Below are 15,260 nucleotides of genomic sequence, written 5' to 3'. Positions count from 1 at the left end.
GTTGTCCTGTGTACCTTGGTGTACCTCAATGGTCAGAGCATGGCACTAACATTGCCACAGTCAATGTTTTGTTTCCTGTTCTGGTAATCTGTGTTAAAAAAAATGTGTCTGATTCACGGTGGCGTAAGATACTTTGGGGCGAAAACATCCACCATATGGCATAACTTATATGAATCAAAGGGCAAATAAACATGGTGTATCATTTTCCCTCTTCTCTTCTGACCCCTTTTTTGCTCGATCAGGGTGAAAAGTAGCAGTCTTTCTCCCAAGCCTTCAACACAGGGACATCAGTCAATGGTGTGTGTGTGTGTGTTCATATGTGTGTGAGTGTGTGGCCATGTTGAAGTGCCTGCATACTTGCTGGCAGATATACTTGCATGTGGATTTTGGGAAGAGGGGGAGGTGGAGGGGATGGGGTAGTTGTGATGTGAGTGAATTACAGGGCAACCGAACATGGCATATCAAATTTCCGCCAGTTCTGTCTCTGCTCACTCAGGCTTGAATGGGGGTTATTAAGGCACTATGAGGGGTCATAAGAGGGTCACTCGAGACTATGGGAGGTTATAGCGGGGTTATAAAGGGGTTGTGAGTCAGAGGTTTGAACTGTTCGCTCCCCGCTTTCGTTCTGTGAGTCATTTTCTGGCTTAGTAGGATCCATTTCAGGGTCCATTCACCTCAGGGGGGAAACAGATGTCTGTTAGAGGATCAGAGGCTTGTAAATACTGCTGTAGGTATTTTAGGGATGTCACACACTAATGTCTGTCTTTGGATTTGGTCTTTAGTGGGAATGTTGTTTTTCAATGCATTCACATTTCAAATGGTGTGAGTCATTGCTTTGCATGCTCTTTTTTTATTGAAAGTCTGCATTTTTGATATTTCTTTCAGCATCCCTGTGGATGAGTTGGCTAGAGTAGCTATACAGTATATTCACAGTGTTGTGGGTTTGAATCTGGCGTATGACTTTATGCTCATGTCACTCTAAACCCCCGCTCCCTCCCCTGCCCAGCATCTCTCCTGTTTCTTCCCACTGTATACTATCCAGTGCAGCGGAAACGGCATGAAAATTATCATAAACATTGAAACTTAGTTTGAAAGATCACATTGAATTAAGAGGTTTAAATCTATAAATCGTCATCTTTATAGCTTAGGATAAATGATACCAAATGTTTAGTTGTAGCGCTATGAATTTTCCCCTGAGGACAAAGACAGAAAACACTTGTGCAATGCTGCTCCTATTTCATGATCAGTGCACAGCTATCAGAGAGGAATGCTTGCTTACATGGTTGGAAAGCCCATATTGTTTTAGCATCCTGATGAGCGGTAGATTTATGTATACACACATGGTTCGGTGGTATGTCAATTTTTGGCATGCTGCAGTGTTGTTCTTTCCATTTGGCCCGAGCTGAGAGTATGGATGTGGCCTGTGTTGGATGATATGGAGTACTGTACTCATGTGTCTGTTTGTGTGTTTGTTTGTGTGTGTGTGTGTGTGTGTGTGTGTGTGTGTGTGTGTGTGTTTGAGACATTGTCAGACACTAAAACCAACCTGTGAGATACGGCACTTCCCCGCAATAACAGATTTGTGTTCAACAGATTTATTATCTTGTGACAGTGCTGAGAGAAAAGGAAGAATGGCCTGAGAGACAGAGGTGCAAAGCTGGAGAGGAAGGGAAAGATATAGAGGTAGTGAGAGAGGGAGAGAGAGAGAGAGAGATACAGAGATACAGATTGGAAATTCCCAGATAAATCTGAGTTGCTGGATTTGGTACCTCTTAGCAATGCTATTTCTCCTTTCAAGATGATGACCATGACCATAGAGAATGGATAAGTTTAGTTTAGTTTAGTTTAGTTTAGTTTAGTTTAGTTTAGTTTAGTTTAGTTTAGTTTAGTTTAGTTACTCACGGCCAGGAGCACAAATGTCTGCTGGTGAGACAAAGAAAAATGACCCAGTGGCTTATAAATATAACTCACCTCAAAACAAACAAAATAAAGAAGCACAAAATACAACAAAATCAAGATGACCAGCAAGTGGCAACAGAACACAAAAGCCTGGAAAATGGGAGAGCGCAATAATGACAAGCATAAAATGACGGGGAAGGAAATCAAAGAAATGGAAAATTGTCCAGAGGCAGAAAATGAAATAATTTGTGCCTGTGTGTATGAGCTGCACCACATCATATACTGACACAACAAGTGCTGACAGTATGACATGTATTTTCCTCCCTGAATACAGACTGGATTTAGACAGATAGGGCTTCACAAAGTTGAGTTTATTTTTTGTTACAGGTTAGTTTCCAGTTCTCATGTATGTATTTGGACCTCATGTATCTATTAGGTGAATATACTGTATGTGTGTAGGTGAGATGTTTGAGAACATGGTAAGACTAATAATATGATACTTTATTGATCCCTATATGGGAAATAGGTCAGAGTGCAGAGTCAGTTAGAGATCAGCACTCCTGCAGCTGGTAGGGTTGATGCTTACTGACACAGATTATCCAGTCCAACTTCTAAGATGCCAATTAGAAGTCCAAGTGTCTTTTCAGAAAAATGAGCACACTGTCAAGTGAAATATCAAGCCAAGGTTTTGCCTATTTTTCCCTGTTTTTCTGTCTTTTGATGTGTTTTTTACGAGGCATAACTGCAGTTACGGAGAGTGAAGGAGTTCGTAGTCCTCGCTGCAGATCCTTTGCATACCACCAAGGTGTTTATGAAGGAAGTGAGAGGTTCCTCCCTTTAACAAAAGGGAACATACACACAGACACAAGGATTCGCACACACACACAGACACAGAAGACACAGAGATGGGACGTGGCAGCGAGCCAAATCCTGCGTTTACTCACAGGAGGTAAAAGGGGGAACAAGAAAACAGAAGGATGGAAGGATGGAGACATTAATGGATGAAGCAGAGGGACATCAAAACGCAAAGGGGGGGGGGGGGGGGGGGGGGCACAAGGAAGAGGGGATGGGGGGAAGGATATTTAGAGATGTGGGAGGATGGCGGTATAATCGAAAGATAGAGGGAGGAGGAGGGATGGTGTGAAGGGAGAGAGGGAGGTCTGCTGTTTCCGCGTGTGGGGAGGATGAGAGGTGAGTTAGGGGCCTGGGTTGCCTCTCGGGGTCTTAGACACACACACGCACACACACACACACACACACACACACACACACACACACACACACACACCACTACTGTGTTTACAAAGGAGATTAGAATGGTTCCACTCTGTACCTCAGTGTAGCAGAGGTGGTTCAGACCCACATGTGTAAATGATGAGAGGAATGTGTACTGATGTATTGACAGTGTATACTATATCCTTTTTGTAACATTTATATCCTTTGTAGCCCCAGAGAACAGCTGTAAAATGTTGTGTGTTGCCATGTGAAAACCTTGTAACTCCCTTTTTCGTGATGTTTATATGTTTACTTGACCTGACGCACGCTCCCTTATGGATGGAGCAAATTACATGACCTCAGGGGCCATGAAGTTTTAATTAAGTTACAAAAATGGAATGGCCGTTAATCAAGGCTGTTTGAAGTTCGTGTTTCATGTTGTTTTTCTTAATTGCTGCTTTTTGGAGATAGAAGGTTTTGATCTGACAGCAGCGGTGTTATGAAACAGCTAGCAGCAATCCAAACAGTTAAATAAATGAACTTAGCCTGAAACCAAGCCCGATTCGTGTTCAAACTCATTTGTCTGTCTGGCCCCGATCTCCTTCATGTCCCGGGAAAGCACTAATCTTGTGCGTGTGTGTGTGTGTGTGTGTGTGTCTGCCTGTCTATCTGTGTCTGTGTGTCTGTGTTTTTTGGACACACATACACCCAGGTGCACACACATTTGTGCTCACAGACAGGCACATTAGCAGGCAAGTATACAGGAACGGGTGGGACACACACACACACACACACACATACCAACATTGCCCTATCAGATCTACTCACATCTGACTCATTACTCTCTAAATAAACTTTAACTCCCAGAAACCCTTGACCCCCAGGTTAAAGTTGAAAGTTGACAACAAGTCTTATGATGCGATCATGCAGTATTGGGTTTATCTGATAAACAAGTTACACAGGCAGAAGTTTCACACAAATGACCCTCTAAGTTCGGTGGTGAACCAAGATCAAAACTCAGACAAAACTTTGATAATCAGTTTGATGGGTAGAAATGCCACTGAGCAGTACATACTGTGTGATAGACCAAAATAAATATAGATTTTTGGATTTTGAACAAGTTTTCCTCTAACTGAGACATGTGAATGCTGGCTGGTCAGATCAAAGAGGCCAAATATGAATTGTGTATGTGTATGCAGGCTTATGAGGGAAAGAGAGAAAGAGATGCGTTTTTTTATGTCACTCTATGTTCCTTTGTGTGTGTGTGTGTGTGTGTGTGTGTGTGTGTGTGTGCGTGTGTGTGTGTGACAGGGTCATTCAGGATCACACGCCTTTCAAACAGGCCGTCACATCATCTCAGCAGTAAACTCTGTGCTTGATGTAGTGTGTCAGAGTGGAACGGACAGCTTCCACTCCAGCAGGGCTACTGTCCGTCTGTGAGCTATTACTTCTGATCGTACACTTAACAACACAGACAGAAGCGGATGGAAAACCACGTCATCGACCTGCCCGTCTTTCACTCTCTCTGTCTGCCACTCTTCGGCTTGGCCTGCATTCATTCACGGGGCACTCATTCAGATACGGGTTTACACTCATAAACTCTCAAGACCAGTGCTGGCATGGCAGGGCAACAGAGTCTTTCACCGTAAAGCATCGGATAAGAGAGGATTACTATTTTTACATTGGCCGAGCATAACAACTGTGCCTGTTTTATTAGATGGGGTCTGCACATCAACCTAATATAGCTGAAATCATAGGTTCTTGCACACGAAACCATCGGTAAAATAGGATTAAAGCTGAGACTTCACTGTCCCGTTGTAGTAATAGTGACATAGACAGAGATTTAAGGTTGTTGCACACACAGACCTTGAATGGATAGAAAGGACACTTCTTGGTCTATCGTGGTAATTTCCTTTGGTACACCAAACATGGCTTCCATAGAATTTTTATGGTGTTGTCATGTAAACGGACATTGTTCCATGTGTGGACAGAAAACATGAGACTCTTGAAATGTAAATTTCTTTAAATAAATTCAAAATTTTGACACTAGATTTCTCTGCTCTCTCCCCAATGTACTTGGAGAGGAAGATGGCCAGAGAAATGGTTTGAACTGATAAGGAAGATAAGACACTGTAATTTGCTGTACTGTGGTTTACTTTTCTGTGTGTACATACTGGTATATATGTTCCCTATATACTAAAATATTACAATGATGATTTTATTGTATGTAATTATAGTAATATTGACCTATGATCACACTGAATGCTTTGGTAACGCATAACTTTTTCTTGTAAAGCCAACTTGAACTGAGTTGAACTGAGACTCAGTAAGTAAGAATGTTCTAACTGTCACTGGAACATTCATCCAAATAATGATATTGCCATGGTAACACATGAGGTTTCTGACTGTCATACCCCAATCAACACTGATTTCCTTGACAACATTATCAAACATTCAATGGCAGCCATTGTAAGTGAACCAGCCAAACGACCATTCAACAGTGTAGATTTGAATGGGAATGACCGTTCTATCAATTCAAATTCTGTGGTCACACCTTTAATGAGAACCAAGTGGTTTAATATGTAACTGCTGACAAGGTTAAAACTTCACATTTTTCCAATAAAACAGTTTTTTGAGCTGCAGTGGAAAGGCTGTCAGTTTCTCTCATCTTCAAAAACGCTCATTTAAATAGGGGTTTATACATCAGTGCCTCTACGAATACACACACACACACACACACACACACAGTGATGTAGCACAGGTGTGAGGCAGAGACAGAACGTTAGAAGACGCCCTCTCGGGTTTCACCTGAATATTTAACCATGTGGACCCTGAGTCAACACCTCGCAGACACGAAGCCGTACATGATAGAGTTACATTCACACCCCTCACCACTCACCACTCCCTACCGCAACAGCAGCAGTCAAGAGGGGGGGTGAAATATGATTAATAGTTATGTTTTACACCGGGGCAAGTACCCCCGTCTGATAACAATGACCCATGACCCCAAAATATCAAATGACTACATCATGCTTATCATTTGTGTGCTGCAGAAACTTTATCTCCAATTTATTATATTTGACCTGACATAGTTCCTAGAAGCAAAAGAAAAAATGTTTTATGGCCCTGAACCCAAGCCATACCAGTGATGTCCCAACAGAATGGAATGGAAATCAATGGAAAATGCAAAACGTTTTCTCGAAAAGTTGACTTTTTTAAAATCGAGGGTTTTACTAAATATCAGGACACTGACGTTATGATGTGAGAAAGTGTGAAATGCCGAATGTTCTCTCTCTTCATGGGTTTGACCTGACAGTGACAGCATGAGATCCTGCTTGTACTCCAGAACAGAGCAGACATTGGCCATTGGCTGAATAATTGTATACTCCATCTGTAGTTCACCATAGTGATGACTGATAACACGTGTTCATGTGTGTGTGTGTGTGTGATAATAGTGATGAGTGAAGAGTCTGTGGCTGGTGGTCCAGACTAGAGGTTTGGCAGTAGGCCAGTTGACGATGATGATCAGTCTGCGTACAGTGCGGTTACAGCTCCATGTTAATCCCCTCTGCCTCTGCTTTGTGTTGCAGCCAGTCAAACGACAGTGCTGCAGTGTTTCTTAAACTATGGCACAGAATGGGTCACAGGCCTGTTTCTGGTGGGCCCCTACATAACAAGGATACTCGTGTGTTTTCTTTAGGCTTGTCCCCGGGGCAAAGCCAAATTCCTGGACTGAAAAATGTTGTAGTTTTTACTGTCCATTTTGTGACAGTGATGTTTAGCAGTGAAACGGTAGCTCTCCTCTTTTGTTTGTATGTTGGTTTAGACCAGAGGTTCTTAGGCATTTTAAGACCCGAATGAAAAACATAGTTTCTCATTCAGAGATCCAGGCTCATTAAAAGACGCCACTTATGAATATGAGTAGATACTAGATATGCCTCTTTGAATCCTGAGCTATATTTTAAGAAAAACTGGGTTAGATAGCAGAAATACCAACGATTTCTGTCCTGTGTTGTCGTAATTCTACTTGAACTGGTAGCTCTATTGTTTCTTTTCATCTGTGATGACTGTGGCAATTATGTCTGTCCTCACTTTCCTGCGGTTGCATTTACAGTTGACTCCTCTTATAGACTGAGTCATATTGAGAGATTCCAGAGCAGCGGGACAAAGAAGTTGTTGTGGTTTGTCAGATCTCTCATAAAGACCCACAACATATTTGATATAACATTGATTACATTTAGGTTATCATTTGTATCTTTTCTCACGCTAGCTGGCACAATAGTGGGAGATGGGCTCTGCCCACAATTGCTTCATCTTGTAAACATGCTGGCAAAAGTGGTCACTGATTTGAGTTGAGTGATGAGAATTTGAACAGTGATGCAAAACTTCTTGTAATGTAAATCTTGAAACCATCTTGAAACCAGAATTTCAAACACAAAAGAGAGTGGTGTTGGCCTGAATGTCAGAGATGTCAACTTGTAATAGCGAGGTCACTGGTTTGAATCTCCAGACTGGCCTGGAAATCATGGGAGAAGTGAACATTAAGTGCTTTCTCCACCCTCAGTAATGCCTGTCAAAGGGCCTTTGAGTCCTAAACTGCTCCAGTAGAGTTGCTCAGTGGCCAACAGCAACCTTTTTACACACTCACCCAAGTGGGGAGATTTCCATATAAACCTTTTCATCTTGCAATGACAAATGCATCTGCCCAATTAATTCACATTTTACAGTAATTTCCATTTATGCTATTTTATGTCAAATTAATTCTGAGAGTATTCCTTTGACTGATATTTAAAATATCAGCTCTACCAAGTTGTGTTTAAAACACCAAACCAGTTCCTGTAAAGCCAGTGTGTGCAGTGCTGCCAGTATTTAGCACCTGTTGGAACACCATCCCCTTCACCACTAATGCTTGTGTTGTGTTACACTCCTGTGTCCAGCTCAGTGTCTTGCTCTGGAATACTACCCTTCATTACTAGCTCCCCTGACACCGTGAACAAAAGAGCAGAAGACTCATCTAACTAATGACGCTGTCCTCTGGTTGTCAGTTGGCTCTAATGGCTTCCTCTGTTGTCCACAGCTAAAGCTGGGGAATCACTTGTTGTACTGTATACCATTTTTCCACATCAGGGCCAAGTAGGGCTTGGCCCTGTGATGGTTGACTCAAAAAAAAAAAAAAGTTCCACTTGGTTCCAAAGCAGACATTAGACTATAGAACAGCACAGCCAGGAGCACTGATAGAGTTTAGCCAAGCTGCACAATGGGTGCCGTGATGAAAAAAAAAATGTTGTGCATTAAGGCGTTTTGACTCTGGCCTTTTTGTGCTGTAGCACAATTGGTTTATCTGTGGTTTGGAAACTAAAGGAATACAACTGAGTAATGGAAAGTGGATTATGGAAAGTGTTGACTCATTCTATGTGTACTGCATATCTAAGCTGACAGTAAAATTGAGGACACCAAATAAAATAACTGAACTGTGCCCTTACTTTAAATTAAAGCTCCTTTTCATTTATGAAAATAGTGGTATAGTGAATGACCAATTTGTTATTGCCACTCCTCTAGAAGTATTGGCTGGAGATACGTACCAGTTTCCTCCATAATGTTACCATGGTGACGTGTTCAACATTCTGAAGATCAGAATTCCAAGCATTGAGACGGTAACATCTCTGATTTCAAGTTACTTAGAGCAGAACTGGAGAGCTAAACATGGCTACCAGTGGAATCTCACTTGTCAAACTATATTAATCAATGCTTCTGAGCATGGCTGCTACTTATCTCTGGTTTCAGAACGTCTCATGGGGAATCACAGAATGTTGTTTATAGAGAAAATGAGTTGCGTGAAAAATGAGAAAGGCTTGGCTAGCCCGGCTCGGCCCTGTAGTTGATAAACCAGGCTGTATTGAGTCATGGTCCAGAAGACAGGCAGAGGAAGGGGTGTGTAATGTGAGAGAGAAGAGGATGGATCGGATATCGACCACACACACTAGTTTAGCGAGATATATCTTCTCTTCTCATGTTCTCCAACTCCTACATCATTGTCTTCTTTGGATATTCTCCATCCTTTAATCATGTTGTCTCATGTTTTTTTTTTCCTCTTTCTTCTCCCCTCCTACATATATTTTAGCTCTTCACTTCCTTCGAATGGGGAAAAAAAGTATTTTTTCCTAACGCGTTGCAATGTTCCCATGGTGCAAAGTGATGCATGATTGCACTATGAAAAATAACACAAATTTTCATAACTCTTGTTTTCCTTGCAATTTCATCTCTCGTCCATTCTCCGCTCCTGCATCTTACCTTACTGTTTATTCTCCATCTATCAATTTCTGCTCTTCAGAAAGGAAGACTGAAAACCATGTGGATCTGTTCCTCCCTCCACTCCCTCCTCTGTTGCCTTCCTGTTCCTCTCGTTTGATAACATCAGATTCTATTCATCCTTTCATCTCTCCTCTGTTCTTTTCCATGTGATCTGACATTTACTTTCAAAGGACCCAAGAGAGACGTAGCTATATATATATAATCTTGTCAAACAAAAACTGAGAAAGGAAAAAAAAAATAGACTGTTTGCTGATCCAATTCAGTTTCTGGTCTGCTGAGCTGCTGTTCCAGCATTGGGATTCTGTATGAAAGTTCACCCTGGATTGAGGGACAAAGGACTGTAACATCAAATCCTGTGTGTCGGCAAATGAGTTACAGAATACACTATACATTGTGGAAGAATGCATTTATTAATAATTCAATGAAACAATTTAAAAATGAATACTGTATAAAAATAAAGTTGTAAATCATGATTTAAAGCGACAGAACTTTGTTTCTGTAACATAAATTAATGTGAGAAGACATTTCATGGAAAGTGAATAATCATCGACTAGTCTTCGGTCCTGATTTATGTTGAGAACTAAACTTTTTGGAGACGGTTTTTCTAACCACGAAATTACTGGAGCACTTGTTTGCACACAAGAAAAACAATCTGACAGGCTGACACTAAAATTGAGGAAGAACATGAGGGAAGATATTGAGGGAACAAACACCTGTAAAGGAAACGTTTGACTTAAGGTCAGTTTTGATCTGTAAAAGATGCTTTTACAATGTAAACCACTTACTCCTTTACTGCTTCTGTAAGGAAAATATCACATAAACTCACTTCTTCGATTTGAACCTTTGGCACACTTCAAGATATCACATTACAGTAATAAATAGCATTTATTCATTTTATAAAAAAAAACAAAATAAATAACAATAATAAGTTAATAAAGTCAAGATTTCATAAATACAATCCATAAGTGTATAAAGCTTGCCATGTAACATATTTGCTATACAGTAGACAGATTGAGTCTGCTGAATCGTCTGTTGTGCCTGTTGTGTCCTTTTGGTTGAAAATCCATGGGAAGGTTTAAAGTCACATGTTGGGTTTGAACATGTAAGTGATTAGGGATGGGATGATATACAGAAATTAAATATATCGCGATACAAAAAAGTGACAATACGTATCGTGTTGCAGAAAAATGAATCGTGATACTCGCTACATTTTATTCCGCTGTAATAATCACACACGAGACGGCTTGCCCATCACAATTTCACAAGCTCTCAATTATTTCAATTATATTATTTGCACTGTGTGATGACATTTTTAAATTGCCAAATATTGCTAGAAAGATCTGTGGCATCTTGGAATCGCATCATGGTTGTATCGAATCGTGAACCCCATATCGTGTATCGAATCGTATCGTGAGATAAGCATATCGTCCCACCCCTATTAGTGATCTAAGGCTTAGGTTCTAAATGAAAGCCTGGACATTGTGACGGACCCAAGGAGGAGAAGAAAAGGATGGGATATTGACATCATTAGGAATCATACATTGGAGTACCAGTGATGCCAATGTCCTCTCCTTACTTACTCCTCTTTTGAGGGACTCAGGGAGTCATACACAGCCATACATCAAAGTCGAATGTTTCCCCATAATGTGATAACTCAGACTTGTCATTCAGAATATCAAAAAAAAAAAGCTCAACATCATACTTTAGAGCGGGAGTGAATTAAAAAAAACATACAAAGCTTGACACCGGCTCCCACTCCCTACACGCAACCGCATTTCCTGGCGGAGTGCTTCCTCACGGTGTGGTAGATGAGGTTGTCGTCCAGGAACGAGAGGTCGTCGTCGAACGCTATTGGCCGACAGCAAGCGTGCGGGGGCGTGTCCTTGGGCAGAAGCCTCCTGTTGTGAGCGAGATTGTATAGGATTTTGTCGTAGTTGGTCTCGGACTTCCTGCAGGGTCCGGAGCAGTACTTGAATATCATTTCCTCGCTGGAGAGGTAGCCCAGACCCAGGTCCGTCACGTTGAGGTGGATCTGTTTCAGCACGCAGCCCTGTCCTCGTCCACCGCCCGCCCCGCCTCCCCCTCCTCTAACCTTCCTCCTCGTCTCTCCTCCTCTTCCTCTCCCACCGCTCCACTGGCCTGCTCCCTTCTTCCTCTCCCTTCTGTGTCGAGTCCTGGAGCTCAGGTTGAGGCCGGAGGGCGAGGCGGTGGAGGAGGAGGAGGAGGAGGAGGCGGTGGTGGAGGACGAGCGTCGTATTCTGCTGATGGTCACTTTGATGAAGTCCACCACGTCTTCAAACTGGTTTGGGAGCAGCTCCTCCATGGTATCTGCAAGACATTAACAGAGAGGGCCGTGTCATTTTGGACAGCACATCCTGTGTTCACTTTTCACCATAACATAGGTTATTGAAATAACATTGGTTATTGAAAAGGTTGCGTGGTGTTCAACACTACATGTGTGGATTTGAAAATTGCATAGGTATTTCTGAAGAGGAATTCCAAGTGAACTCGCCCATTCACGTTACAACTTGATCCCATTATGCACCAGATAGTTTTATTGCTAATGTAATTGGTAAATATGTTGAGAATGGATCAGCTGCACAAAAGATAGCAGCCTCCATGCAGCCTGCTGTATTAACACCATTCTGTTGTAAGAGCCCATACAACAGTGTAATGTGCACCCTGTATTTGCTCAATAGCACTCTGTCAAAACCTGGTAAGAGTGGATGTTGAAGTCTGTGCATTTTTTGCTGTGAGAGGGATATGAATAAAGTATGGCATCAAACCAGAATGCCTCCATCTGTATGTGTGCCTGGTCAGTGGATGAGGTGACAGGTAGGCCAGGGTGAGTTGCAACATGATTCAATGAAGTTCAACAGGCCCTCAGGACACTACTATACAGATGCAGGAAGCATAGGCTACACTGCAAAAAAAAATCCATTTTAACAAGTAGTTTGGTTTCATATTCAGTCTTGATATCTTTTTTTTATTTTTCTTAAAACAACTCAAAAATCTGGTGACAATTCCGCTTGTTTCCACTGCGGTTTCACTTGTTTCAGGAATTTTCTGGGAACAAGTGCCAAGATCTTGAATCAAGGCGGATCACGCCTCTGGTAGGCCCATCAAGAAAATAACAATTAATTCGGGAAAATTCTTCAAACAAGTTGATTTGCATTAGAAGCAAATGAAAACACCTATCCCCTTTAAACTTATTTAATATATATATAGGCTATATATAGCCTATATATGAGAGACTCATCACTAAAGCGACTTGTTAGGAGGATTCTTGGCAGTGTTACAGAGGAAGCCAGACGTTCTTACATTTTTCTTCCCCAGCCGACGTCCCTTCCCTGCCGTCGGTGTCCACCTCCGCGCGGCTGTTGCCTGTGGAAGTGATAGACAGTCGGATCTGAACCGGCGGGAGCTCGAGGGGACTCTCCGCGGCGCGCGCTCTCCTCGTAGTGGACGTGGACCGTCGGTTTCGGAGCAGCAGAGGGCTGGCGTGCACGGCGCTCAGCAGGATCAAACAAGTGGTCAGGCTATCCCATAACTTCATTGTCCACTTCAGTCCGACAGAAGGACATGGCGCGATGCAAAATCAACAGGTATCATCTGGCTATCAATCAGCAAGACTGTGTAGACATTTTACATTTGGAGAGGAAAGGTGGGGCGCGTTCATCACCTTGTGTTCCCGTTCGGGGTTTCCCACGTAGAACCCAAATTGGACTGTCTTTTCCCGGACGAGGCTGTGTAACTCCAGAAGAAAATAAACAGCAGGCTGTGTTATAACTCAAAAGCAAGTTGACAAACGCTAGAAACATGAAGCGTGGCGCAACAGCAGCCGAGTTGCAGGAAACCGAAGACAGACGGGCAGCGCGCAGAAGCCAGACTTCCCTCTGAAGTTGTGTCCAAAAGGGACGGGTCCAACGACGCGTGAGGACAAAAAAAATGTTATTCCCAGTTTACAGTCCGTCACTGCGTTTTCATTGAACGCACATGGTTTCTATTGCCAGATGAGTGACGTCGGTTGTCCTTATCTGTCTGCCTCCTCTGCCCATCTCCACCCTCCATCAATTCTTGCTACTGAGCTGTGAGTGGGGAAGAGGTAGGTTTATAAAGAGAGATGGGGAGTGGTGGTGACGTCTGACAGTCCATCCTCTGCCTTGTTGCTGTCACCACCACCATTAGGGATACAGAGACAAACCTCCCTCTACTTGTAAAGAAGGAACCTCCGGTGCAGACGGAGTCCAAATCCTTGATTGAACTTGAGGTCTGAAGCTGGTGAGGTTAGAGGAGTTGTGTTATGAAATAGGCTCAGTCTGTGTACTCGGATCTGACAGAGAGAGAGAGAGAGGGAGAAAGGATGGGGCCACTGTTTCACACTTTTCCACTAACAATCCACCAGATTCCTCGTCTTGCTTCTCGTTTTTGGTTGATATTGGATGAAGAATGTGTTTCAATCAGCCCGTCAAAACAGACTGAATAGATTGAGTTGCTACTTCACAATCATAATATGCTTGAAATCACCCAGAGCTTCTGGCGCCTATAGCCCCTCTATTTTCTCCTCCTTATGTTTGATGAGCAGATGACATTTGACCACATATCCATTACTGTTACTAGGTGTTGTTTGGCTTGAGGAATTTTGACAGTGATTTAAGTTGTCATCTCTGTGCACCTGCACCGATCAATAAGTGAGAAAATCTTCATATATTTGTATGTGCTCATGGCTTTCTGTTTTGTGTAATCTGAGGTGCATAAAGGAAAATGTAATTTCATTTGATTTCTTCTGGAATAAGTCTTTCTCTTTCAATTTTCTTCCATTTTCCTTGTGCCACATGCCAAGTATACTTACCATTGGCTTAGAAAGGTGCAAAAGGATATTCTGGAAACATGTTGAGTTGTATTGAAATCAGTGAAATTGCCTCATGCAATTTGTGAAATGTTCTACTTTGTGTCAAGAAAAGGTTACATTTCTGAGACTTAATAAAACATTTGTTTCTGTATTAATTCTGACATTCTGCAAGATCTAATGTTGCTGTCAGTTGATGAAAATCATGAACTCACGTAATGTCACACATGGACCAGCGTACAGCACATCTAGGTATTAATGGAGCTGTTAATTGAGTAATAATAGCTCTATGAAGCATTGTGCCCTGCCTTTGGAAACCTGGACAGTAAAACAACTATAGTGAGTGTTAATGAGCAAACTCAGAACTTTACTTTAAATAAAGCTGCAGAGGAAACTCCCTCTAGCCTATTATCATATTATTGAGATCTCCCCCTCAATACTCTTCATTTGCCTCTAAAAGATGCAGGAGAGGACTACTTCCATGGAAGAATGTGAATAAGACAAAACTCATCCATATCTATCAATACAGAGGAAGTAAAAGGCATGAGGTGAGTGAAGGTATAATTATTGAGACTCACCCATCCAGGGCAAAGAGCAGAGTGAATGTGATCAGGAGACTTAGTGCATGCGTGTCAAGTGTTTTCCTGCCAGCGGTAGTTAAAGCTTGTTTATTTCACTTTAGTCTGTTCCACAGTGAGGCTGTGGTAGTGTGTCTAACTGCTCCCACCCAGCTGCAAAGCTTTAGGACTGTGTGTTCAGAGTAACATGGACCTGCAAGATGAGCTGGGATAATGTAAACCACATTATCATGATATTTGATTCAAAGTCCAGACAGAACAAGAACAAGTTCAGTTAAGGAGAGAACCAAAGCAAAGATTATATCATTACTGCGGTCATTGTTATGCTATAAATCAGGACCAAAAATGGATCAGGGTACTGTTTTTTACTCTCCCACATGACAAGAGCAGCAATATGTTTTCATTAC

The 15,260-nt window shown here is 42.1% G+C and overlaps 1 protein-coding gene across 1 annotated transcript; it reads right to left on the bottom strand.

The window, feature by feature from the left end:
• Positions 1–11,185: 11,185 nt before the first annotated feature.
• Positions 11,186–12,994, bottom strand: LOC139639485 (glial cell line-derived neurotrophic factor-like). Its single transcript, XM_071513590.1, has 2 exons — positions 12,748–12,994; positions 11,186–11,754 (listed from the first exon to the last, which is right to left on the bottom strand). The coding sequence occupies exons 1-2, from the start codon at positions 12,980–12,982 to the stop codon at positions 11,186–11,188; spliced, it is 804 nt and encodes a 267-aa protein (XP_071369691.1). The 5' UTR covers positions 12,983–12,994.
• Between the last annotated feature and the right edge of the window lie 2,266 nt (positions 12,995–15,260).

Source organism: Centroberyx affinis, unplaced genomic scaffold, assembly GCF_046629955.1.
Source record: "Centroberyx affinis isolate AG114_WGS23_722 - 3 ecotype Tasmania unplaced genomic scaffold, CSIRO-AGI_Caff_v1 ptg000281l_1, whole genome shotgun sequence".
Classification (NCBI taxonomy): Eukaryota; Metazoa; Chordata; class Actinopteri; order Beryciformes; family Berycidae; genus Centroberyx; species Centroberyx affinis.
The sequence above is the reverse complement of the archived record's forward strand: the minus strand, read 5'-3'. Positions and strand labels throughout refer to the sequence as shown.